Consider the following 26,903-nt stretch of genomic DNA (forward strand, 5'->3'; position numbering starts at 1 on the left):
TAAAGAATATGATGAACATAGTTTAATTAAGAATTACAGCCATAGTCACATTACATTTCAGAGCATGAACTCAGTCTTCCCACTGCATAAAGTTCTACATCCATACTTGGAAGGGAAGGGAAAATACGAAGGGAAAATATCTGATAGTCTTCAATATTTACATAATTTCTAAGATGAAAAATACTAGTGAAAACAGTAGTATTCTTTTGGCATACTATGAAGGTAGTGCTTACTGCTTTTGGCAAGAGAAGGAATTATAAATAAAAATATTTTAATATTAGGGAAAGGGAAAAACTGTATCCAAAGTGTTTCACTGAATTAATGCTTTCAAACAGTACTTCAGCCCAATAGAAGCACAAAAAATTCCCCAAAGGTCTTATTTTGCCCTGAAAGGCATTGGAAGCAGGAGTGTTACTCAACATACATGGCAGTTAACTACACACACATGGAAATCCACCTTTTAAAAACCCAATAACATTTATAGTGTTTGATTCCCTTATACACAGGCACACACTTTGCTAGCTTCTGTTTCCCTTTGTAGAACTTAATGAGACTGTGCAATACTGGAGCAGTAGTCCAAAATGTCCTGTATAGTGAATTCCATAGTAATTCCTGATCCAGGGTAGCAGCGAGCTATCAGCCCTTCAAAGTGCTTGTACTGTCGTATGAATTCATCTTGCATGGAATGCCACACAACCTGCCAAAGAAAGCCAACTTTAGGAAAAGTCAACTGGCACAACACACTGCATAGGTTAACTAGAAAACACTGGCTCATTAATCAATCCTCACTTCAGGTGTCATTTTACAGTTAAAGATCACTAATAAAGTTCAACAGCTTGAGTTACTGCATTAAAAAGAAGATTGATAGTTTTTACCCATCAAGATCTGTAATGTTGACATGACTTGTAATAAATGTGCAAAGCAGAAAATAGTAAAGAAGATGGGTAAGTTTACCTAACAGAGGTACTGCTTTTGTCTTTCAGAAAAACACACTGAACCAGGAGAGTGCTATAATTGTGCCACGTTTCAGACTTTAAAAAGCTGTTTAAACAAGCTTAACTCAAGTCTACTTATTATTTAAAGTTTACAGAGTTTAAGAAAAACATTAGATATTAAACTATCAGAAAAGTACTGATAGATGTAACTGAAAGTACTCTGCTATAGTGCACCAATTAAGATTCACACCATGTTACCCACTCATTTAAATCTATTCTCTACTTCCAATGTATTTTGCAGACCAGACATCACCCATTAATGGTCTGCTAGGGAATCATAAAGGAAGTTTCTTTCTGAAATTTTTTCTACCCCTCTGGTCCAAATCAGTGTTAAACAAATAGAAATAGAGTAGGATTATTAAAAAACCCAAAAGCTGTACTCAAAATTTATGTTTTTAGAGTTATGCTGAACATTGCCACAGAATACAAATGCAAAAGCAGTAATAAAAAGCCTCTGTGCAACATTATAAGGTTTTCAAGAAACAGTTTACCTGAAGTAAGTTTTCTTCTTCACAGAGATGCTTATCTACCTTCTTGTAGAGATTATCCAATCCCTTCTTCACTTCTTTACCGGGATATTCCTTTATAACTTTACGAAGCTCTTGTTTATTAAAAGCCAGCTGATAGCTTACTTCCTCTTCCCGTATACCCTGTGCCACACGAGCTTCAACACCTTCAAAAAAATGCTAACAACAAGTAATAGCATTACTCACTAGCACAAATCTGAGCTAATTAATTTAATTTGACAAGGATATGTGTGGTTAAATCTTGATTCTGTTTCATGACTGCTGTGTTTTCCCAGTTTTTGTTTTTCAAGCAGGCATGAAGTACTGCTCAGCCATAAACATTAAAACACAGCCCAACAATGCAGTCCAGTACTAGCATAAAATTGAAAGCAATTATTTCTAGAAGCAATTGAGCTTTTCTTTGCAACCTCGTAACTAATAACCAGTTAGCCTCAAAATCCTCGATTCATGAGCTCATAACCAGGGATCCAAATACTGGATCTTTTGGATGAACTCCCTAAGCACCTGAGCATCTTTTAAACCATAATTACACAACAGCATATTTGACCATATCACTGTCATTGACCAGTTTCCTTAACACAGGAAATACAAAAGTTTCAGTAAATAGAGGAAAGTATTTCCACGAACATGCAGGTTGAGGTCAACAGTACATCAGGTCTGGGTAGGACAGAGGTAACTCCCTAGTTAACTTGCTTCACAGCAGCCTACATGGTGCTGTGTTTTGGATTTGTGGCTAAAACTGGGCTGATAACACAACAATGTTTTGGTTACATCTGAACAGCTCAAACCTGACCAAATCATAGCACATAGCATCATGCTATAAAAATTAGAGTTGGAGGGGGGGGTTTGGTGTTTGGCTTTGAGTTGCCTGTTGGTCAGAAACTGCCTGGGCATCAGTCTGCTTGTGAGAGGTAATAATTGACTGCTTTTGCATCACTTACTTGATTTTTTTTCCCTCTTTCTCTCTCCCCTTCTCTGATTAAACTGTCTTTATCTCCACCCCCAAGTTTTTTCACTTTTGCTCTTCCTATTGTCTCCCCTGGAGAGGGGGGACTGAGCAGGAGTTAGCTACATGGCAGCTTAGATGTTGGTCAGAGTTAATCCACAAGTGGGAAACAGCAATAAAGCATTTTAATTTTCAAAAAGATAATATATCTTAAATGTCTCTGAAAATGGATGCCTGAAATTTTGTTTATAGAAAAAGCCATGAGACATTCAAGTGGACAGAACTGAGTTTGAACCTAAGTCACCACTCACTTTAACATTTAGCTCCACTTCAGACATTCATAATTTTCCTGTAACTTTTCTTCTTGTTGAACAGCTCAAAAACTACAGCAATTTTCTCTGCACTTGAGGTGATAAAGATGATCCCAAAAATCCTGGTGACTTTTCCCCTCACTTTCTTCTTCCTCAAAACCATTTTCTTAAGACACTGATGTTTAGTTAGTACCATTAATTGCCATGAAAAATTTGGTTATTTTCATCCAAGAGTGTTACCCTCATGAGTACTCTTGCCGGACATGCTCCAGTCCAAAATAATAAGAGATAATGATAGATGCAGTGATAAAGAGATCAAATAGTGGAAATAATACATTCAAAAACTATCGTGTACCATTTAAATGAATACTCAAACACACTCACATTTAATTTCTCAAGAGGCTGTCCAAGTGAGTAGATAACATAAGACTGAAGATGATCAGTGTATTTCTGTTTGGCTTCTTTTTTCTCAGCCTCCAGACAAGAAATTTTCAAGCGAGAAAGTGTTGCAAAAATATGATGGAAGTTCTCCATCATGACGACATCCCTGGGTGTCTTCTGGCTTTCATTAGCTACTTTCTCAACTGAAAGAAATGAGAAGCAAAATACTTAGAATACCAAAAGGACACAAATTCAGAAAAACATAACCAATAACCATAGTACTATCAAAAAAGGAATTTTGAATTTCATGTAACTGATTACCATTTGTAAGAATCAGAACTACAAAATTACCACTAAATCAAATGCTTCAAAAGAAGCAACAGATACATGCAGGCTCTAAGATGATGAAACTTGTGTGGCAAAAAGGTCACTTATAAAAAGATACAAAATAATGAGTTTGTATGATCTCATTATGGGTGTGAGGAACAAGTCACATTCTGAGGAAGCTCACAAGCATGCTTTCAGTAACCCTAATAAACAACATATGATAGAACAATTTAAGAGAAGTCACAGCAAAATCAATTCCCATTTTCACCAGGACAAAAATCTTCAGTAAGGTAGCAGTGTTTTTTTAAATCTACTTCTTAATCTCAGTTTTTGCTTATTAGCTTTATGGTCAAAATTACCTTCAGTCCCTAAATGTAATAATAAAAATAGATAATACTGCACATAGATCTTTTACTTCCCTCTTCCTCTGCCAAAAAAAAGCCCAAACCCCAAAAAACAACAAGCAGGCAAAAAAAAATAATTCTACCCATCCCTCCCTTACTGCACCTAAAAGCAGACTGCAAGAGGATGGCTTCAACCAAGAGCAGTTAATTTTCCATGTCCGTTCATCCATTAATCATTTTGCTGAGACTATCAGGATGCCCATCATGAAAGCGATCCAGAGCACCAGAGTATCAGTAATGAGCACAGATTCATTCCAGTCAAAACACTGAACTGCTAACTAGGAAAAATCTGCTACTGCCAATTTTTTTCTTCCTATATGATTTTTTACAGGGGGAAACAGACAAGAAACCACTTCAGACTGAGCATGCCAGGTTGCTGCCATCTCCCTCTTCAGTGTCTTAACCACTTTCCTCTGTCACAACTCAGAGTTACTTTCCTTTGTACATAGCTGTAAAATATCTAAAAGCATATTACAATCAAAAGGATTACACTTGCTCACTTACAATAACAGAGACAACCAAAATTTCACCATAGCTTTTATTAAAAAAACCCCACCTGTTAAATGGGGCAAAATTATATATAAACAGGTGGAACCAATTATTTAAGTAAACTATGACAGCCTTGGAAGACCTACCACTGTCAAAGACGGCTCTAATAAGTTTTATGTAGGCTTTATCTAGATCTCCTCGTCGTTCTGCATTTTTGAAAATTGATTCAGCAAGGGCTGCAAACTCTTCAAATTCAGCAACAAATGGAAGGATCCCAACTTTACTCTTCTTTGAGATTTTTACTTCATCCATCTGCTTCATCTGATTACTCTTTAATTTAAAACAAGAACAAGTGTTAGGCTCTAGATCATGTAAAAGCTATTAAAAGAAAAATGCAGATGTACTGAAAAAACTGACATATATAAAAGACAGAAATAAATTCCTTCAATTAGTACATCTATTTAGTCTTTCACCATTTTTATCATTAAACTTTTTTAAGTAAAATAATTGGAAGGAAAAAGGAAAGATGGTATTTTATTCCCCTTTATTTACTTAGTATTACGAAAATGAACACCCAGTGAAAAAAACCCCAGGTTTATGCACCAGAAGCAGTTAACAATTTTCACTTTGTAATCTAACAAGGAATTTCACTTTTCTGGTTCAGCCAAGCTAACAATTCCTTTTGCTGCACAAAATTTCTTTAGTCTTCTTTTGAAGAAATTTTATTTCTGAGTGTAATAAAAAAATCAGTTTCAAATATTTTAAGTATTAAACTGATCAAGAATGGTCAGTTTTATGATGTTTGCCTAGAGTGAAATTACATTTATGACAATAAAACAAAGTTATAGCAACAATTCTGTTTTCATGTGTCATATTTAATATACTGGTCATAACTGTTAGCAACAGAAAGTTTCAGACAGCAGGGGCTGCTTCTGCTACTGCCAAAACACCTCATACCTTGTACATCCACAAGGTTTGGTTTTGGCAAGTAAAAAAGGCAGAGAGCTGTATTTTACTTAATGAATTTCAGTAATCTCAGAAGGAGTACAAATTTAAACAAAGAATGAAGAATGTCAGATGGCTCAGAACCCTGAGCGAGTGGTACAAAAAGCTACTTATTGAGGAAAACTGGAATGGAGAGGAAAAAAGAAACACAACCACCATTTATTTGAAGGCTTGGCCAGTAGAAAAGCAATAAATTACTAATTTTCACTTCAAATTTAAAGAATTTAGGTATACAGAAATGTAAAATCAAACTGGGTAGGAGTGGGCTTCCTATAACATTACAGTTAGCTTAATCAGAATAACTAAAGAACTTACAATGCACTTATCAAAGTTCCTTTTGACAGTCACCAAAACATTTCCAAGTGTTGTGCTGAGAAAGGACGCAGGGTCCACATTTTGTGCTGTCCATACATGATGGCTCATCTTAACTAACATATAAAGGGAATTAAAGCTATCAATCTTGTCTCCCAGTGCTATAAGGTTATTCAGCTCAGGTTCAATACAACGAAATATTTTTGTCATCATTTGTCGGATCATGTCCTTCCTATTAAAAATGCATAAGAGGAAAATATTACTCTGACAGTTTATTAGGCTATTTTACATGCTTTTTGATATATTTATTTGATATAGTAGTCTCATTTGCATTCAACAAGTCTCACGACTTTCAGAAAGTCAGTACCCCACAGTAAAAATCAACAGTCACAGGTATAAAATATTCCAAAAAGTATTTTCTCTGTGGAAGCTGCCACACACTCTCAGAACTTTGCTAAGCATATTTTCTGTATTATACTGCCAGACTTCAATTTGCAAGCTATTAAGAGAATTAAACAACTATATACAGGAGCACCCATTCTATATACAAAAATTATTCTTTTTACTGACACACTCAGTGTCTAGGTAAAAATTTAAAGTTCACTATTCACTTTCACTGAAAGGGAATAATTTCTGACTTTAGAGAAAAGAAGTTCTATATGCCAAATAAACTCAAACATAGGCTTAGGAATCAGTAACAAAAAATAGCAGCACGTACTCAGATGATACTGTTTGTGGAACACCAGAAGTGTGCGAACGAGATAAAGCTCCTCCATCCATTTCCTCCACTTCATTCTGTGAGAACAAGGAATGTATGCAAAGATAAGGTTTGTCTCCAATTCTTTATCAAAGTAGTTACTACATCTTACAAAACCAATATAAGTAGCAGTTCCATACCCCCAGTACCCCCTGCCTCCAGAGCAGAAAATAGAACAGTTTTAAAGTTTCTGGTAATTTTCCAGTCACATTCTACTGAATTCAATATTATCCACAATTACTCCCCACTGTCTTCCTATATAGCATGATGGAGTGTTTGTTGTCATCTTATGAGGAAACAAAGCCATGGATAAGGAAACATGTCAGTCCTTCTTTCATAAATTTTGTTTTGGTTTGCCAAAATAAAGATCCTTCCAGTTCATGAAGAAAAACAAATTACTCATCACCTGGATCACATAATCACCAATAAATTCCCAAGTTCTCTTTTAAACAGGTCTCTTTTGAGGCCTGGTCAATACTTTTTTACTACAGTGACAGAGAATCTAAGTCATACCATTGTTGTTCCAGAGGTGCTCTGATGTTGTTGCAGTTTGAAAAATTTACTGATGAAGTCCTGTTCCGCCAGACACAGAGGTTCTAGTTCACTTAATACTTGCTCAAAAATCTAAAGAAAGATAAAATATTTTCTCAACACACCAAATACTATGAACAGTTAACAATACTAATTTTAATTGTTTGTTACATATACTTTTTATCTTCACTGAGCTTTAGAAGGCTTACTACTACTTAACAGAAATGGAAACAGATTGTAAATAGACGTCTAAAAGCAACAGCTGCCTCTTCAACACAGTCCTTTCTTATCCATGTAATACTGTGAAGGAAAGAACAATCTGTGTTTTTCCACAACTAGAAGTTATCTAGTTGAACTGAGGAAGCACTTTTGTGCTATAATGGAAACATTTGCATTTTAATACCAAGTCTTGGGTTCTGCCACCATCTTTTCTGCCTGGGTTGCTGAGCAGAGGAAGACAAAATTAAAAGCTTCAGGGAAGAAAAACAGATCAACTGTGTATGTTGAAGTTAACTGTTCTGTAGAAAAAGCAGAAGTTTCTACACAGCTGCTAGAGAAACAAATGAGTAGGTTTTGTACTGAAGTATGCAACACAATTTTTAGATTTAAACTAAAATAAAACATTATTTTGGCAATAAGTAATTACAAGGATTTAATTTCATTAATAGAAAGCAAGGAAATTCTAAGGCAGATGTTAAACATATTTCTCTTAGGATCTTCTCTGCAAGTATTTAAAAATAAAGCCATGCAATAATTTACATAAATTAAACCAATCTAGCCACACAGGAAATCCACACTGATGAAAATTCCCATAGGAAAAAAACCCAACAACTTAGTAGGTCAGCTCAATAGCTTATAACTCTGTATATTAAATCACATTCACATATCCCCAGTGGCTGTGAGGTACAAGTGAGAAATTGAAAATAATAGCACAATAATTGCATAAACCTGTTTTAAAAAGTTAGCCTTTTAATTCTAGACAAGTTGCTGCTACAAGTTTGTAATAACTTAACAGTTAATATTGTTTCAGGCATCTATTTCCTCCCAGGAAAAGACTAAGCAATGATTTGAAGAGGTCAGAAGAAAAACATTAATCTCCATCAAGTAATTCAATAGAGAACAACAAAATTATTTTTATGTCTGACTGATAACTGCTTGTTTTCCTTCCACAGCAGTGAGGAGTTGATTCTGCAAGAAATGGTGAGCATTGTCACTTTTAATGGTTCAGGAATAAAAGTCAACAGATGCTGAGGACAGCAGGTTTTAAAACAGGATGAGGCCACTCCACTAACAACTTAGTGCTATTGGTTAAAGTTAAAACTGGTGATTACTAATGTGAAACCAGTATAAGTAAAATTTTAGGGTCATGCTCAAGTCCTGGCTAAAATTCATATCTTCCTTATCTTTTGCTTTTGCTTACATACTGGCAAAATGTCGTAGAACATTGAATAAATTGAAAAAAATAAAACCAGTGGACAATCCATCAGTTTCATTCCTATTTGCTTAAATACCCATGTTTGGCTTAAACTTAGAAGATATTTTTTTATGCTTGATATTCTTTAAAGATTCCACGCAGCCTATTAAGGATTTAAATAGAATCTTATATTCTGAGATTAATACTGTGATCTACATATTTCTTAGGAACTGACTTTATTAGATATACAGTACATAAAAACTTCGAAATTGGCATGTTTTAGGATTTAAAAAGTAGATATTTTTGAGCTATGGAAGAAGGATATGTAAGATACCTCTAATACAAAACTAAGCAAAAATCCTATGGGGTATTTTGGCTTTACCTTATCAAATTTTGTTCTGTCAGCCACATCCAGGTCAGAGGCAGACATGTTTCCCATGTCTAACAGTGAGGATGACTGAGATCTGCGGTTTCCTGAACTCTGAACAGAGAGTTTATTTAGACTAGAAGTAGACCCAGTTAATTTTCCAGAACTTCCATGAAGACCTGTGAAATAAAGACACTATGAAGGATTAAAGTGAAGGCAGAAGAAAATACTGAAAAATAGGTTTTGTTAGAGAATATATGACATCAAGAGTTGCTAGTAGTCCTATATTAAAATCAAACAACTTTTGTCTAAGTTATAAATGCTTTTGCTGTAACTGTACTCTTTCCTCATTATAAAGCAACTCAGATTCTTCAGCAATTTTCAAAGTACAATATAACTATTTAAATTCTCATTGTAAAGTAGGGCAAAAAGGTATAAAAGGAACAAAACTCTACAATACAGTAATACAGGGATTAAAGACTTGAAAGCTAAGACCAGTTATCACATTTGTGGATGTATTTTGGGCAAAGGCTGCCACAAGCAGAACTGAACCACAGGAAGGAAAAAAAATGAAATGTTTTATATACACACAGGCACTTTTTAATCTTGCACTTGATCTTTCTGCTGTTAACATCCTTTTAACTACAGTTTGTTCCAGCTATTTTGCTGGATCTACAACCCTACAGTAACTCTGCTGCTAATACTCTCCCCTCCCTTTGATCATAATTAAGATTCAGTAATTTCTTCATTATATTGCTGGGCCTTCTCCTAGGAGTATGTTTTTTCTTTTTTATTTCCTTTCCTTTCCCCCTAATTTTTTAAGAAATGTTGGACTAGGACAGAGAAAGCTAATAACAAAAAAGACCAAAACATTATAATTTTTTGGATCTCCAAGTAAACTTTTCACATCTAAGCCACATAGAAACTTAAAAGCAATCCTGCAAGCTTCACTTAACTGCTCCGTTGGTACACAAGACAAACTCTACAGATCTAATCTAAACTCAATGTACTGGAGGAATGGAAAACTATGACAAGGTCTCAGGCACAAATACATTTTTACTATTAACTAGTAGCATGGGAAAACCTAAAGATATTGCCTTTATGTGGAAATCTTCTCAAATTCTATGTTTGGACTTAGAGCTGTGCTTCCTTTTTGGCTTGCCAGCCCAATGGTTCTGCTCACATTTATTTCATTCTGAACAGTGCTTCAGTGTGAGGTAGATTCTTCCTGATGCAGCACTACATTGTAACATTGACACACATGCATTGACAACACCAACTAATGCAACTAGTTATACTCACTCTCAGTTTCCTGTTTGACAGCACTTTCTTTTCGAGGCAGTGTAGCTGGGATGGATTAGGTTGCAAGCATCAAAGACAAAGACAAGTTAAAATGCAGTTTGCACAAACCATGCACAAGATGCAAGTTAAGCTCTAACTGGAAAGAAACATGCAGAGAACTATAAGCAGCAAGTAACTACATTGCAAACACATTTAGTTGGAGAGGTACTATTCCAGAAATTCAGTATCTAAACTACATGGAAAACAGAATAAGTTTCTAGGTATTAAAGCTTGATTTTTCTTATATAGTATGTTCAAAGAACACTTTTGGTAACATGTACTTAAGTTCTCCCAAATTGAGAAGTCCATTAAATTATTTGTCAGACTCAGTTTCCATGATAAATCATATCAACAATAGACATGAAGAAATTAAAATGTACTTATGGAATTTTTTTACTGAGTCAGAGATATTGTCCACCTTTCGAATTCAAAATACACACAATTACTGCAAAATAATTAACATCAACAGTAAGACTGGCTAACCTTTCTTAGTTGTTGCAAATCAGGATATTTACATAGAGATTACATATTTTGCATTCATGCTGCACAAAAACAGATGACTGCAAATTTGGAGAGGATAAAAATAAAAAACATATAGTTAAAAAATTTACAAAGAGGTTTTTATATTTTTCCTGGCTCTTTTCAGAATTGAAGTTTTCTCTAGTGGACTTCAATATGAAATTTAAAGTAAATGGGCATTTGTAGAAAATATAGAATCCCTAGAGTAAAGGCATTTGCATACGTACACTAAAAGCAATATGAGGTTTTAAAGAGATCTTGATGAGGATGGATGCTACAAGCCCCCCAAAATGGAGCAGGCAAGCAGAACCTACTGTAATAGAATGAGTATATATTTCTAAACGCCACAAACATGTCTTAAATACCAGATGTTCTCAAGCAGGCAACACTTCTGATAATTGTAACACCAAATTCAAATTTAATTCCAGCCTGTTTTTTAGATCTTGGGGGTTTGGCTGATTTTGAATAAAAAAGTTTAGGCATGATATATTTGGCATTTGCAACTATCATGCATTGGTCCCACTTCTTCATGGTCCTCAATTTCTAAACACATGGGATTTATTACAGAATGTAAAGAACTACACGATCAGGCCCTGGACAATCAGGGGAGCCTTGGTGCCTTTTAACAAGCTACATCATATAAACATATGACAATAGTAGCACTCTTTCCAACACTGACTTTATGGTATTTAAGTATCAAAGTCTTGGCTTCCTCAGAAAAGAAAAAAAAAAGAAAAAAAAGAAAAATGACTACTTAAGACAAGAGTGAATGCTCATGACCCAGGCTGGTTTTTTGGCCATAAAAATGCAGACAAAGAACCTTGCGCTAGCACAGAATGCCAGAATTCTCCCAGCATCCCCTCTGCATTTGAGGCACTCAAATAGCAGTGCTATTCCCAAAGCACAAAAAAAAAGGCAAGAACACACACCAACACAACTTGGAAACAGGTCATCTTTAGTATTTGAGTACAACTGGAGCATTATGTACCTACACTACTCCTTAAACAAGTTTATTATTAAGAAGTGATATATTTTGAATGAATGTGCAATTAGTAATAGTACAATCACTACAATGAACACAGAAGCCTTTGGAATTACACACCCTTATGAGGCATTGCAACATAAATAAATTTGCACAAATACATGACAGAAGTCTTCTCAAGGTGCAGCTTTTACTCTGGTGACTGGAAGGATCTCTTTCTCCAAAATGCCTGATTGCTCCATAACATTAACACAAGTTAGGGAACTGCTACAAAAGCTGTCTCTTCACAAGTACAAATCACAAAACAAGCGTCAAGACAAAGTGTTTAGAAAGTTTCAGAGATCAATTTGTATTAGACTAATGGTATTTTTTGTCTTGCAGTAAGATTGCTTTTCAAGAATTAAGAATTCAAATGTTCTGACAGTGACATCTTATCGCAGCTCTGCTTTCCATGTCCAACAGCTTGCCAAGACCTATCTTTGCAGTTTTCCATCTCTCAAACAAGCCTTATTACCTTCCTGCTTTCTTCCTTTCATTACATTTTTCTGGTTTCTACCACCAAACTTCAAATCATAAACTCAGGACCCAAAACAGGCTGATAGAACTTACTACTTACAGCTGCACATAATTTTGGAATTCAGAATTTGCAAACGGGTAAACTGTGGCAAATATTTATATTTTCCAACAAGCTTTGAAACACTGCACCTCAAAATACAGAACTGACAATACATAAATACGCCTTTAGCACTGTTGATTTTTAAGTATCCAGGTTTTTTTTTAAGCTTTACTTTCATATTCACACTAGACTAAACCAGGTAGAAATAATCTCTTAAATATAAATACCTACACATTAACAAATTATGATTTCTAGTCTCAGGCTACATAGGTAAACCCCCCTGAAAAACACATTTAAATAAGTAAGTTTTACTAGGCAGGATTAGCATTATAAAACTAGCTTCTTAAAAATCCACCCAAGATTTATTAAAAGTAGCAATAACAGCAGAAGGAACACAAAACAATGCTGCCCAAACTCCCTTTCATTACAAGAGTTGATTTTTCAAATTTGTTCAGGTAACAAAGTGAAATAATTCAAGTAATAAAAAGTGAGTGTAGATTTGAAAACAGAGAAATATTGTATTTTATACTTCTATTTTCACCAACTTCACAAGATTTCAGTTGTGCTACTTTGGCCTTGCGGAAGTCAGAAGTTTTACCAGTCATATTTTTCATCCAACTTCTTCCATCTTGCCCAAAGTAAAGAATTTTACACCATTAAAAAATTAGCCCTAGGTGTCATAATGAGTCTTTTATATGCAAAGAGTAAGATTCAAAGCAAGATATGTGCCTTCTGGAAGCTTACCAAACTTCTTTCCTTCTCTGGTTGTGCCTGTCATCTTGATCTTGGCAACTTCAAAGAAATCTTTTATTTCCCTTTCATAAAGTCGTGACAAATAATCCATATAATTCTTAAAAGAAAAATGTAAATTCAGTTAATAGGTATTCATACTGATTTTCTTCTTTTATAGGAAAATAACTTAAAACCTGTGCATTTTCAAACCCTACTAAATAACAAACTGGTTTGGATTACATGACAAATATATTAATGCAGCATGCACAAAAATATATTTGTGATATTTAAACATATTTATATTCATTTTCACAGTGAGCATTAATCAGAAAATTCTACTTTTCCTTCATAAGGAAAAATATGCAATGCAGTACATACAGACAGGATTACTGGTGGTAGAGTATCACAGAATTCATTTCAAGAGTAGATGAGAAAGAATTCAGCACCATTCTCCCTTTTCTATAAGACTCTTGCTGTTCCCTCAAAAGCACACATAAATATGTAATTCTCCTATTTTTTTATTAGAAGATCACAAAGATGCCAGTCATTCACTATGTGCTTTACACTGAAGGCAAATGAATAACTATTCAAAAGCTATTGTCAAAGTCTAATTTAAATCTTACATTTAAGAATGACAGAATTTTAATTTAAAATACTTGTTTTGTAAGGACTAACTTTTCCTTGACTTCTACCTGAACATTTTCTATACTTCTGTAGTAATCTTTTACTCCATGTTAGTTTTAAACAAGGAAGTTAAAAGTTATATGCATACAAGGGAAAAGCATTTCTATTTAATCTACTGTACAAGAGACCTCTGAAGTTTTTGACACTTCCAAGTGAAATGAAGGTCTGTTGAAACAGAGATGTTACACAGGCAATAAGCACAATTGAACCAATCTGAAAGTAGCTTAATAATTTTTTCTTACTCAGCTGTTTAATGGCAAACTTATTCATCTTAATATTTATGTAAAACATCTTGTGATACCTCAGCACAGACTGTTTGAGGAAAAAAAACAACAAACAGAGCAGGAGATCACAAATACTAAAAAATGAAGTTTCCTATTCTAAAAAGGAATAAAAAAAGAGGAGTAGTGAGTTATACTTAATATATAGCAATATTAAAATGACATGTACATGCACAGAGGCAATTCTTTTGACTCTCAAGCCCAGTCTATTATGTACATTCTCTAGCATCATTTGATCACTTCACATACCTTTGTTAGCCCTTCATATTTTCCATAATCTGTGTTCTTGAGCCACTCCATCAGTTTAGCATATCGAAGCAAATCTCTGTGAAATGGATGATGATTGGGTAATGTCAATTCAGCAGAGTGCTGGGCAAGAGTGGAACTCTGATCGTGACCCTGGATAAGAAAAGTATTAAAGTAAATCTGGAAGCACTACACAGATGCATTAGAAGTTTCCTGGAAAATTTAATATGAAGCATCTCATTCAGACAAACTGAAAGGCCTCAAATTACCTTGCACAGAAGCAAGGTCTACAGATGCAGGCTGAAAAGACACCTGACCTAATACAGACATCGAGTTATTACAGCCAAGGCAGGCAGTGCATCTTAATAAGCTTGTTCATTTTAAGGCTTTTTGGCTTCTAGGTGAGTCACTTTGGCACTTTTTGTAAAAGAATGCAATGTACACCTGAATGAAAATTTAATGACAAGTGTTCAACTGCTCCTGAAAAATTTTAAGAGATTATCACATTATTCCTCTAAAAAAAAGAAAATAGCTACTTCTGTTTAAAGATGTTTTTCAACATACTTTAGTCCACTTTGGCCAAGCCTTCCTTGATCAAGTCTTTAAAACATCAGTGCACACACATTCCCTCTCCCTCCACACAAACACACAAAACACACTGTCAGTGAATGTTTACAGCCAGCAGCATGAACCAATCCGCTCCTCCTTTACACAAAGATCCCATCATATTGCTAGAACAACACATGATTTAGCTTTTTAAGCTTTCACTTGCTTGAACAAGCTTCCAGAGTAACTCAGGAAGAGCAAGCAAGGTAACACCTCTGTGCAGCCACACAGCAGAACACATAGCCACTATCCCTGGGTTAAAAGAATGGAGGATAATTTATTTAATTAATTTCCAAATGGCTTTAATATTTTCTGTAAAGTCTTTTTTTACTGGGCTTGCTGTAAATACAGCAACAGAACTTATAGTCTGTGCCATGGAAGCACACAAATATTGTACCAATTGGTCAAAAATTCCTGCATCACATGCAGGTGCTCTATAGAGGTCAGTCAATGTCCATCCCTGAGAGAGGAAGCACTCCTGACAGTTCTGTCTTGGACATGACAAATCAGCAGTAAGAATAAGCTATACTGTTTAAAAACTGCCTTTGCCTGTTTCTAAGTTGGAACAGAAGCCAGTTTGGAACAAAACTAAAGCAACTTTGTCTTACCATTTTTCTGTTGTACTGGATACTAATCAGTTCAAGACTTTTGTTAGAGAAAGCTCTTCCACTATACATTCACAGATTTGTTTAAAAAAAACCAACTAAGATTTAATTTGTAAAATACCAACTTTTACTACGTTGGCAACATGAAAACTGCCAGCTTCTGGATTAAGCTGAACTACTACATAACAATCATAGAATGGTTTGAGTTGGAAGAGTGTACAAAATAAAGAACATCTAGCTTCAGCTCCCTTGCCATGGGCAGGGACACCTTCATTAGAACAGGCTGCCCAAAGCCCTATTCTTGAACAACTGGACTTGGACACTTCCAGTGATGGGGCATCCTCAAGCTCTTTGTGACCTGTTTCAGTACATTTTTGTATCCAACATGAGTGTGAACTTACTCTGAGCCCTGCTCTTTTAACTATATAAACTGACATACATAGACTCAAAGAAATAAGTCCTGGCCAACTTCGTTAATTTATGCTCACAGAAAATGCGGAAGGATAACACTATAATTTTTCTTATAAAAACAATCCTGTAGTCTGACTTCAACAAAAAGCTAGTGTAATTATTGGAACATATAATTTGGAATTGGAATCCAGTCAGCACTAGCAACACAGCTGTTCTTGTGATTACTGAGGTCATACTCAATACTGTGGGCATACAGATAGGAAAACTTCTCAACAAATCTTTGATATGCTTTTGTGAAAAAAAAAGATTAGAGAAACTCCCTCCAACTCCTCATTTGTCACATTTGCATTTTTAATGTTCAAGTTCATTATAGTTTAACGTAATTTATCTGGTGGCTGTCACAGCTTTTATCAACTACATCAGTCCAAATGCTCATTCGTATTACTGCTAGGAAATACTCAGCTATCCAAATGTTTATGTCTTCTTCCATGGAACAATTTTATTCATGTCTTTTTATTACACAGAACTTCTCTGGTTAGTATTTGCATTCTTCATAAAGCTAGATGACAAATTCCCTGACAAGGTAAATTTCTCTTTCCAGGCCAACTTTTCCACAGGACTAATCATTCTAGTTACAGTAAAGCATGTTCTGTTCAAGACTGCTCTAAAACATTACAGAGCTTCTAGAGCTACCTTTCCCATCTCATTTAGGGGCATTCTCTTATTGCACATAAATTTATATCGTTACCAAATGACACCGCGAATGTCATTCAACTATTTCATCATTTCAAAGCTTCAACCTGCTTCATATTTCAAAGGCAGAAAGCCTGGAGTTGCCTTTGAGTGCTGAAGCTGGCTGTTAAAAAATCTTTAAAGTAATAGGTTAATTAATTATTAGTATTACACAAAAAAGACAACTACATTAACTGTTAGTAAATAGTTTTTAACACTGCAGCAAATGGCAATCTGAAGTTGCATTTCTGTTTAAAAATTTTAACATTTATTCTCCTTTTGATGTAAAGGAGGTGAAGCACTTTAGTATCTTACAACCATAGTTTGAATCAAGCATTGATTATTTTGCTTTTCAAAAAATAAGAAGCAATTTCACACTTTCAAGGAAATATATTTAGGCTCAAATGCCAATGTAACTATGTTTTTCCATCTAATAACTTCCAAATCAGAATGTCTTGCTTATATTAACAGCTTCCTATACATTATAATGTATAGGAAGCTGTTAATATAGGCAAGACATTTTCATTTGTCTTTTTAATTTAGAATTCTAAATTAGAATTTATCTTTATCTTAGTTTCTTCTGAAGTGCTTTAAATTACTTTTTAAAGAAACATTCTAAACAAATAATGCAACTCTTCAGATGTTAAGGGTAACAAAGTATTGCAGATTAGGTTTTCAACATCAGACTAAGAAATTGCAATTTTCCTCAAACTACCAAAACAAGTTCATTTTGGTAAGATGACACAAAAATCTGCTATACCTCCAGCATCTGAATCTGTACCTCAAAATGAAGTACAAACCCTCTTTTTTTCTCTTTTCCAACAATGAAAACCTTTGCAGAGTCTCATCTCTTGCAGGTAATGAACTCTTCCTGCTTAAACTTAACAGCAAAATCAAAATTTTTTTATCTGTTGATTAATACCTCACAGCTAACAGCAGGCCAAAACTTTTCAGAGGGCAAATTTGTATGAAAAATAACATGAGGCCACTAGTAGTATACAATTTTAAAAAATGTAAACTGCCAGTTGGTAATAGCATTCTCAACAGCACTGAAAAGTGTCTTAAGAATAATAATTTCATCTCATACATATAATATTTCACAGTAATAATAATCTCTTGCCATTTTTAAAAAAATCAAGTCCTCAGAAAGACATTCTATTAAACAGCCACTTCCATACACAAGTCCAATACTCAAAGTCTGTGGATATATTTACACAGGACTTACACAACATAGTTTCTACTTGCTCATTTAAGGGCTGGGACACATAGTCTATAGCCAGGTTTTCAAAATATGAAAAGTGACAGAGGAAAAATACCACCTTAAGAACAGAAGCTAAAGGCAAAAAAATATTATGCTATGGAGCTGGAATTCTTCTGCAAAGTGAAGAAAATGTAGGAAGCACTTATCGTTGCCATAAAAAGCCAGGCTCTAAATACAGTTTTCTATACAATTATCCAGTGTTACTCTATTCTATTTCTGCACACAGTCTAATACATAAAATTTAGAACTGTAAAACTTTTATTGAGCTAATATGTATAAAACCAGAATTATTATTTTTTATTTACAAATACTGCAATTTCACACATTTGCAATACCTGCACTGTTGCACATTTATTACTATTTCCTGGAAATATTTTTTCTCCATGCATGTCAATCTGTCTCTCAGCAACTTTTGGGAATGAGATCAGAGGAATGTTAGCTCGTAAACATATAAACAAAGCTTAAGGGCTGACAAAAATAATAGAAGTGAAAAGGGACGTAAGTCTGATGCTCTGTAATCAGTAAGGACAAATTTCTTTTTGCAGAGGCAAAAATGCAGCTGCTGGTTAGATAATTTCAAGCTCAGGAAAAAAATTGGTTACAAGATCTTGTATCAAACTCAATGTACTCACTGGAACTGAATGATAGGAGGAGCTGTTATAGAGCTGAAGGAGGGTCTGAGTAAACTGATTGAAGATAAAAAACACATAAATTAAAAAGCTGAGGCTAAAAAAACCACCCAGACTTTAGGAAACATGTGTCAGGACAGTGTTTTATGAATAATTCAAGTTAAGAAAAAAAACCAATGTTCAGACATTTTATTTTGTATGTTTGGTTTTGGTTTGCAGGTTTTTTCATGGTCTTTGAGGTTCAGACAGCAAGACCTGTATTCTCAGCCACTTATATCCTTAAAACAGGTCACTGCTTTTTCTCCTCAATAATCAAGCTCTACAATTAAAATAAATCCTTATATATCACATAATGCATTTAATTCTGACAGCAAGCTGTAGTGGTTTTGGTTTGTCAATTTGAGATTTTGGGGGTTTTTAAAAAGAGATGTTTGGTTGTAAGAGATTCCTGCAGGCAGTTATTGTTTGCTATGCTTAGCAATATCTGTGCCTGAAGACCTTCTAGCATTTCCTGATTACAGCACAGAATATGTCCAATTTTAGATAGATTGTTTTCCTTCTCCAGAAAAGTCTGCGAACAAAAATTGCATATTCAGTAGTAAGAAATAGTACCTGCTGAACAAATACACTGTTCAAATGACTGGCAAGTCTCCGTGCAAACTGCTCCCGCAGGTCACTGAACCGCTGCTGCTGTTGCTTCACGGCATGAAGCATGTCGTGTCCTACAAACAGAAAGGACTTTAGAGTGTACAAAATACAGAGTAAGATAACTGAATAGGGGAACCAAGAGCACCAGAGGTCACAATTCCTTCAAATCAACAGAACAAAATCTGAGACTAGTTGGCAAGGCACTAGTATATTTTGTTAGACAGCAGTCTGACAAAAATGTTACCTGGACGAAGAGCTACATTCATACACTGCAGAAGGGCATCTGCTGCATTAGTGCAGGCCTCAATGCCTCGAGAAGATGTCAGATCTCCCTCCTGAAGGGCCTTTATATGGCCCTTAGCCAGATCCATGTGATTCTACAAAATAATGGATAGTAGTGTCCATAAGCTGAAAGCAAATTAGTTCGCTATGCTAGTGAACCAAGAAGGATAAATACAATTTTGTCATTATAATTTACTGAAAATAGTGCAACAATTAAAGAGGGTAACAACCTAAAAGAATTTTATACCTGACATTAGCAACCATAGTAAACATAACAAAAATGCTTACCACTAAGAACTCTATCTCTGACAGTAGTTTAACATTATTTGTGTTGCTGAGATGAATTAGGTGGTTGCTTTCTGAAATTTGATCCATTTGCTCCTTTACACTCTGAAGCATCTCTTCATAACTGCTCAGCTTTAGCTCAATTTGGTCAACTTCCTTTAGAGCTTCATCCAACAACTTCATCAAGATATTCACCTGTTTCTCTGAGGCCATAATGGACTGAATATTTGCCTGTAAAGAAAATAGTCACATTTTAGAAGACATTTTCATATCTCAAAAGCGTTCTGATATCTCCTTCTGCCTCTATTACTGTCAAATAGTTTCCAAAATTCTTGATGCAATCGATGAAACAAAATAATATAAACCATAGTGTAACTGAAGACACAAATTCATCAATCTATGACACATTCAAAAAGATAAGATATAAAGCCAAAATTTTGCTCAAGTTCTTGGAACTGAAGTATTGGTCTGCAGGAAAACAAAAAGCCAAACAGTAATCTCTACTACACCAGAATATTTTTAGTTCCAAAGAAAAAAAGAAGCATAGGTGATAGGGTCAGATTTTCTGTTGCAAGATCAGCCATCGCCATGACAGCAGCCATTTTCAAAATATACAAGAAACACACAGCTTGACAGTTTGTGGAGGTTGTTGATGGTTCCCTCAAGTCTGTATCCTCTGCATATCCTAAGTTTTCCAAGTGACCTCTAGGATGCTGGGCTGTCTAAAAACCATCGACATTTCAGTATGTGACAGGTCACGTTAACTACCTTTTCAGAGAATGCACTTTGGGGAGCATCAAAGAGAACAGTTCAACGTGCTGGCATGCGATACTGTGCATCAGAAGCAATGCTTACCCCATCCAGCATCACCACTGTGCATCAGAAGCAATGCTTACCCCATCCAGCATCACCACTGTGCATCAGAAGCAATGCTAACCCCATCCAGCATCACCACTGTGCATCAGAAGCAATGCTAACCCCATCCAGCATCACCACTGTGCATCAGAAGCAATGCTTACCCATCCAGCATCACCACTGTGCATCAGAAGCAATGCTTACCCCATCCAGCACTTGCAGCTCTCTTGACAACTTCTCTGCAAAGGCTTCAGCATTAGCAATAGCGTATTCACACCCTTCCATCATTATTTCAATATCCTGTTCCTCTCTTGCATTTAACTCCTGGTATTCATCCACAGCTTCTTCATCACCTCCTGCTACACTTTGATTCTCTCCACTTGGAACAGATTCTTAGGCAGAGAATAAGGAAAATAAAACACGTTATCAAGTCCAGAAAGTCACAAGTATTTTAAGAGTACCAAAGTATGTTTAAACTACCTGTAAGTAAATCAATCCATTAAACAACTCTCCTAAAAAGCACCTGCTGCCTATGAACACATTCTGTCAAGTCAGTCTTCCACATGCTTCATTACAATTTCCAGGACTGATTCCCAACAGTGATGTTCTCCAAATTATGCAACATAAGCAAAATACAAATATCCACCTTCCTTTATTCCAAGGAAAAACCTAGTCTCAGTTTATTTATCTCTTACACTGGTAATCAGCATCAGAATATATTACAGTATGACACTCAATTTGTTAGTGGAATATCAGGACAAGTTAGATTCTCTCTTTTGGAAGACAGAGCATAAGGGAAACATACCAAAGTTGATTAATACATATACTACTGATTAAATAAAAGTTATCTTGACACTCGAGATGACTTTCACAGTAAAATCAGTACTGAGATAAGTGAAAATCAAATAAACAATGGTCTCATTAACTACAATTTCTCACAACAGTGTTTAACAAATTTAACAAGCCACTCAAAGGCTGACAAATGAGTATAAACACAGTCCAGCCAGAAAGTGTTTGGGACATTTGAAACATCTCTCTTATCTGTAGCAACTCGATAAGCTAACCAAAGCACTAAAAAAACAACCAAACAAACAAAAGTTGTATTATTTAACAAAATTGCTTACAAGGCAAAATAAAGGAAAAAGGTGTTACGCACCTTCTGCAACTTTAGGAAGTTCTGAAGAATTAAAAGGTATGGAAAAGCAGAGGAAAGGAAGCAGAGAATGTTAGCTAGACAAAGCACGAACAGCGTGTATACATTTAAGTGGCAGTAAGTTCGAATGTTTTATTATTGCACAAACTTGAACTGTTAGATGTTTAAAACAAATTCTGGTCAACACCAAAACACAGAAATGCTATCCCTTCCTGTTTCACATTTCCAATTCAAATTTTTCTGCACACACCAGTGTAGTATTTAACACCAGTAGTTTCACCACCTCTGATAGACTCTATGCGATATACTCCTACTTGCTAAGCTTTACTATAAAATGTTAACTATTAAAAGATAATGTGACCATAAAGTATTTACTACAGGATAAGCAAACAAGATACAAAGCCATCCTAGCCACCAATCAGTCACATAAATTGTAATACAGTCCAGCAGAATTTAGCAAGTGCCTCACAGTCGATGAACTAGAAATCTCATATAAAACTCCCTTACCTTCTAGAATGTTACAGACTCTTGCCTTTTAAAGTATTTTTCTAATTCAGGGGAAATGCAAATGAGAACAAAAGCAGTTGTGTTACACATTTAGACCTACCAGTTCTTGGAGGTAGATTTTATTTTGTTCAAGAAACAGAATGTCTTAGAAATACAAAAAGCTTATCAGTATTTAGAACTTCATTAATGAAGTATTTTGTCTTGGTTCTCAGTTTTCTAACAAAAAATCTGCTATATAGTCATCTCGCTTATCTGAAGACTTAGAAAATATAAAGTTGAAAAGAAATAAGAATAAGAAAACAAGAAAACACATCAGGATTAAGAGTATTTTTTTAGCGTATCTGTTTTAAATCAGTAATTACTAAACTTTATACTTCAAATACAATTGTAGAAATTTACCTTCCAGCAGCTGTGAACTAACATTAATAAAGTCAATTTTCTTTCTAAGGTATCTCTGATTGAGTTTCCAGATACATGAAATGAAGGTGTTCTTTTCCACTGTGCTGCTTGCAACCCATTTGTACACTTTGTCAAAATGCAAATCAAATTCAGGACTCTCCTGCAAAAGATGAAATATGTTACATACTCCACAGTCGAATAATTCTCTAAGTAGCAGAGACTGTCCACACATTTAATAATGGAGATGACAGGATAAAAAATTGAATTACACATACATGTCAACCTGAAGCTCACACAGCAACTTTAGGGCCCTCATGGACCTTAATAAAGGTGCTAAAATAGTGATAGTGAAGAACCAGAACCCATGCTATGACAGTAGTATTTTGTCAAGGCAAGTAAGACAAAAATAACACAATACACAGATGCGTAAGATTTATCATGAAGTTTATGACAGCAAATTAATGTAAGAGGGCAAAAACAGGTTGCTCCTGTTCTGTGGAAAAGTCCACCATACCAGGACTGTATGCTTCCAGCTCACCCTCAAGCTTATTAACTGCTCATTAAGAACATTGTAAGTGTCCCAGGAAAAAAACATTACATGTAGCAGAACATTTTGGATATTTTAACAACTTATTACTGTAAATAGTAGAACAATCATAAACTCTCTTACTGGAAATTAAGCTTGGGTGAAAAAATTTACATAAGACTTAAAAAAGTACTACTGGTCCTTAACAGATGCTCTCCATAGTCACTGAGAGATCACTACAACTAACAGGGCAGATATTGAGACTATTGCTATTCAAGCATATCTAGCCTACTGTTACTCAATTAACCATGGTCATATTCTTGCAAAGGCTGAAAGAAAATGCAGGCACAGGCAGCACAGGAATGCATCACCTTAATTAGCCTGTTACCAATCTAGTTGTTCAAGCAGCCAGCAACAAGGAAGTTAAGTCTGACTTGGAATGAAGAGGATGTTGTGAGCAGAGGACTAAACCTTTAACATACTTTAACAGCATCTTTGGCATCAACAACAGCAAGGTCCCGAAGTGCCCACGCAGTCTGCCTTTTGTAAAAATCTCCCTTGTCAGATTTTTTCACTTTGACCACATTTACTTGCACTGGTCGTTCCGTTGTCACTATTAAATGAAGTAAGAGAGTCATTTCAAAACACATATACTGCTTTCACATTTGTTTCTGCTGCACTTCAACTTCTCAAATAAATAATCTGTGGGGGAGATTTCATACTATTTATCTGATGAAAAGGAACATTTTGAAACATTTTCATCCACAAAACCACAGCTCAATTTAAGCTGATATCTCTATACAGCTCGTGAGGTTATGACCCCAATTTTCAGCTATTTCTTTGATACAGCAGATTTTGGACCATGATCATGTAACTGACAAAGCACAGACAAAACTGGAGAGTACAGTCAGAAAAAAAACACTTTCAGACATTTTTCAGTCAAAAAATATTCTAGCAAGCTAATTTCTTGACAGATCAACCCAAAGCATCTAATTTTTTAAGAGATATAATATAATAACAGGCACTTAAAGGAACATTAGAACTCAATTCAGTTGCTATGCCCTTCCTTGGACTCTAACAAATATTCTTTAAAGCATTTTATTTAGGCTTATCAGTTTAGATGATTACTAAACCCTGTTTTAAGCACTACATAAGACCTGCTTCAAAAGCCCACCAGTACCAAAAGAATAATTTTTGACTCCTTCCTTTCAAATTACAATGAGATCTGTGAATCAAAGTAGTGGGCTTTGCTTCTTTTTTTAGTAGAAGCAATAATGAAAGTACAAGCTAAAACTAATTTTCTCCATTAGGAATGGAAAGCACCTGCTTTACACAAGTCAAGAATAAGGACTGTACATTAAGCTAAAACAAATGCAACCAAGAAAAAAGAAAGCTGAAGACAACAAATACAGTGTGGTATTCCTATGTACCTGTGGCACACAAAAAACAGTTCCTCTTCTTTTTGCCTGCTTTGCACACATTCACAATGCTCAATAAACGTTCATCATTGGGAGTGAAAATATCCCTCTGCAAAGCATGCTTGATTGCAGTCATTTTCTCTCAGCTGAAAGATTTTAGGAGGTAAAAAACTCAAGCACATTTAACTGACACACATAAAAAAAGAACCAGCCATGTACTTACAGTAACTACAGGATTTTAAAATTCAATTTTACAGATAACTTAATGACTTGTAATCTAGACAGGTATGACCTGGGTAGAAGACCAGACCACTTTAGGAAAAAAATACTAAAAAAAAAGCATACTCACTTATTTCAATTAGAAAACTGTAATTTATTAATACCTGGACGATCCTTCAGCCTAAATTAATGGAATTAAAAAGCTTCTTTGTAGTAGAGGGACATACTAGGCACTAACATAAAAAAGTGTAAACTGGAACCAAGCAAAAAAGACCATCTAATGCTCAAGCTTGTAGAACTCAATCTCATAAGCACAAAAAATAACAAACAAAACATCCCACCAAGCTCCAGAAAATCAAGGAATTAGTAATATTCACTTGATTCAGAACAGTTTTTCACACTACATAGAGATTTCATCTAGACTGAACAGATAAACACATTAGACATCACATTCCAGAGTTCTTATTTAAATACAGGAGTTTCAATATTATCTGTGCCTTAAAATTCTACAGTCCATTAAAAGCATGATTAGTATACACAACATGCTACACTGCTTGATGCTGAGACAATTTATGGAGTTGAATTCCAGGCTGGCTTGTTCTCTTGAAGATGCCCGAGTTGCTTTCTCTGATAAACTCACAGAAAAGACAAAGTCTTGGGCACTACAGTAATTTTGAAGATTATTATCTCAAGAACTTTGTGAGAAGAAGGGAAAGTGGAAACAGTACTGTCAACAGAGCTCAGGGCATGCTGTTTACATGACAATGTACCACTCCATAGCTGCTAATAACTTTCCTTCTGTTCACTAAATGCTGGGCCCACCTTTTGTTTCCCAAATTGTACCAGGTCACCATTCCTGTTACTCTTCAACAGATGCATAAGATGAACACACAAAATTCTGATAATCTGCTGCATTTCAGATTCAGAAGCCTCTTTTCTTCCTTATTTAGAATTTTATTTTCTGCTCTAAGTCACAATGAAACTGCAACAAATTGCTAACTCTCCCATGCCAGTGCTAACACAAGTTGTCTAGCTTAGGCAGAATACCTTTCCCATAAGGTACAGCATGATAAATCCAAGATCCCAGGCTGGCTCTCACACAGAGTTCAACTTCTGAGTTACAAACTCAGTCCCTTTGGTCACAGTCACCAAAACCTTCACACTGTGCCAGGACTAAGCACAAAATTCGGCTTGTCACACTTGAATCCTGCTGTCTCAAAGGAACATAGAATTTAGCCTAAGGAGCTGGAAAGAAAGCTCCTTCCTCAGAAAAAAAAAAAAGCTTCAAGAAAGCAGAGACCACACCAGACTCAGATAAATCCTTTAGACACTGCTGCGTTTGTAATATTCCAGACAAAGGCTACGCGAAATCTGTCAGAGACACGGCATCCCAGCCGGGCCTGCCCTGGAGCACAGGCCAGCCGGGGCCCGGCAGTGCGGGGCGGCTGCCAGCGCTGCCCGGCCCCTGCCAGGCTGCAAACAGCAACAGCCGCCGCTCCCGCACCCCAGCGGCTCACAGCGCACCGCAAGGGCGTAGCGCAACCACAGCACCGCCGGAAACCGATAACACGGTAACAACTGAACAGAAACCCTCAGAACTGCTACCTAGAGCAACGGCGGCCTCCCGAGGGCCCGTCCGACACGGCTGCACCGCCTCCCGCCTGCGAGTCCCGCACAAGCGGCCCCCGACCCGCCCAGAGCCCGGAGGCACCGCCACGGCCGAGCCGGCCCGCGCAGCACCGCGCCAGCCCCACGCCTGGGCGGGGGAAGGGACGGCAGGGCGCCGGGGCTGCCTCGCTCTCACCGCGGCGCCGGGACACGGCCGGGAAGTGCCGGGACAGGGCAGGAAAGCGCCGGGCAGGGCAGCGCCGGGATAGGGCAGGAAAGCGCCGGGCAGGGACACGGCTCCTCCCGCCGCGGCTTCCGCCCACGTGACGGCGGCGCGCCGCTCGGGCCGGGCCGCCCGGCAGCGCCCCCTAGCGGGGAGGAGCGGGCGCGGCGGGCGCGGGGCACAGCGGCCGAACCGAAAGTGACGTCACGACAGAGGCACTGAGGGGTTCAGGACTGTTAAGGGACAAATGAGTCCACAAAAGAAATGCAGGTAAACCTGGTGTTGAAAGATTCATACAGTGCATTACAGTGTCGCACAATCAGTTTCGAATTACAGTGTCCAGCTCTGACTGCGTGCTGTAACTCCATT

General features: G+C 36.3%; 1 protein-coding gene across 8 annotated transcripts; it reads right to left on the bottom strand.

Annotated features, from left to right (window-relative positions):
- On the bottom strand, positions 1 to 26,658 carry EXOC1 (exocyst complex component 1). 8 transcript variants are annotated; one of them, XM_014264890.3, is made up of 21 exons: positions 26,508 to 26,658; positions 24,497 to 24,630; positions 23,549 to 23,679; positions 22,541 to 22,700; positions 21,638 to 21,658; positions 20,686 to 20,873; positions 19,630 to 19,857; positions 19,304 to 19,436; positions 19,024 to 19,133; positions 18,415 to 18,468; positions 14,171 to 14,320; positions 12,969 to 13,074; positions 10,069 to 10,113; positions 8,782 to 8,945; positions 6,968 to 7,078; positions 6,416 to 6,492; positions 5,701 to 5,929; positions 4,527 to 4,710; positions 3,164 to 3,363; positions 1,487 to 1,681; positions 1 to 697 (listed from the first exon to the last, which is right to left on the bottom strand). In XM_014264890.3, exons 2-21 carry the CDS (start codon positions 24,618 to 24,620, stop codon positions 545 to 547), a joined length of 2,763 nt encoding a protein of 920 aa, XP_014120365.1. In that variant the 5' UTR covers positions 24,621 to 24,630; positions 26,508 to 26,658; the 3' UTR covers positions 1 to 544. The 8 variants fall into 8 exon arrangements, with proteins under 8 accessions (XP_014120365.1, XP_014120364.1, XP_014120367.1 ...); XM_014264889.3 differs by having other exon boundaries at positions 26,309 to 26,653; XM_014264892.3 differs by lacking the exon at positions 21,638 to 21,658 and having other exon boundaries at positions 26,309 to 26,654.
- Between the last annotated feature and the right edge of the window lie 245 nt (positions 26,659 to 26,903).

This window comes from Zonotrichia albicollis, chromosome 5 (genome assembly GCF_047830755.1).
Source record: "Zonotrichia albicollis isolate bZonAlb1 chromosome 5, bZonAlb1.hap1, whole genome shotgun sequence".
NCBI lineage: Eukaryota > Metazoa > Chordata > Aves > Passeriformes > Passerellidae > Zonotrichia > Zonotrichia albicollis.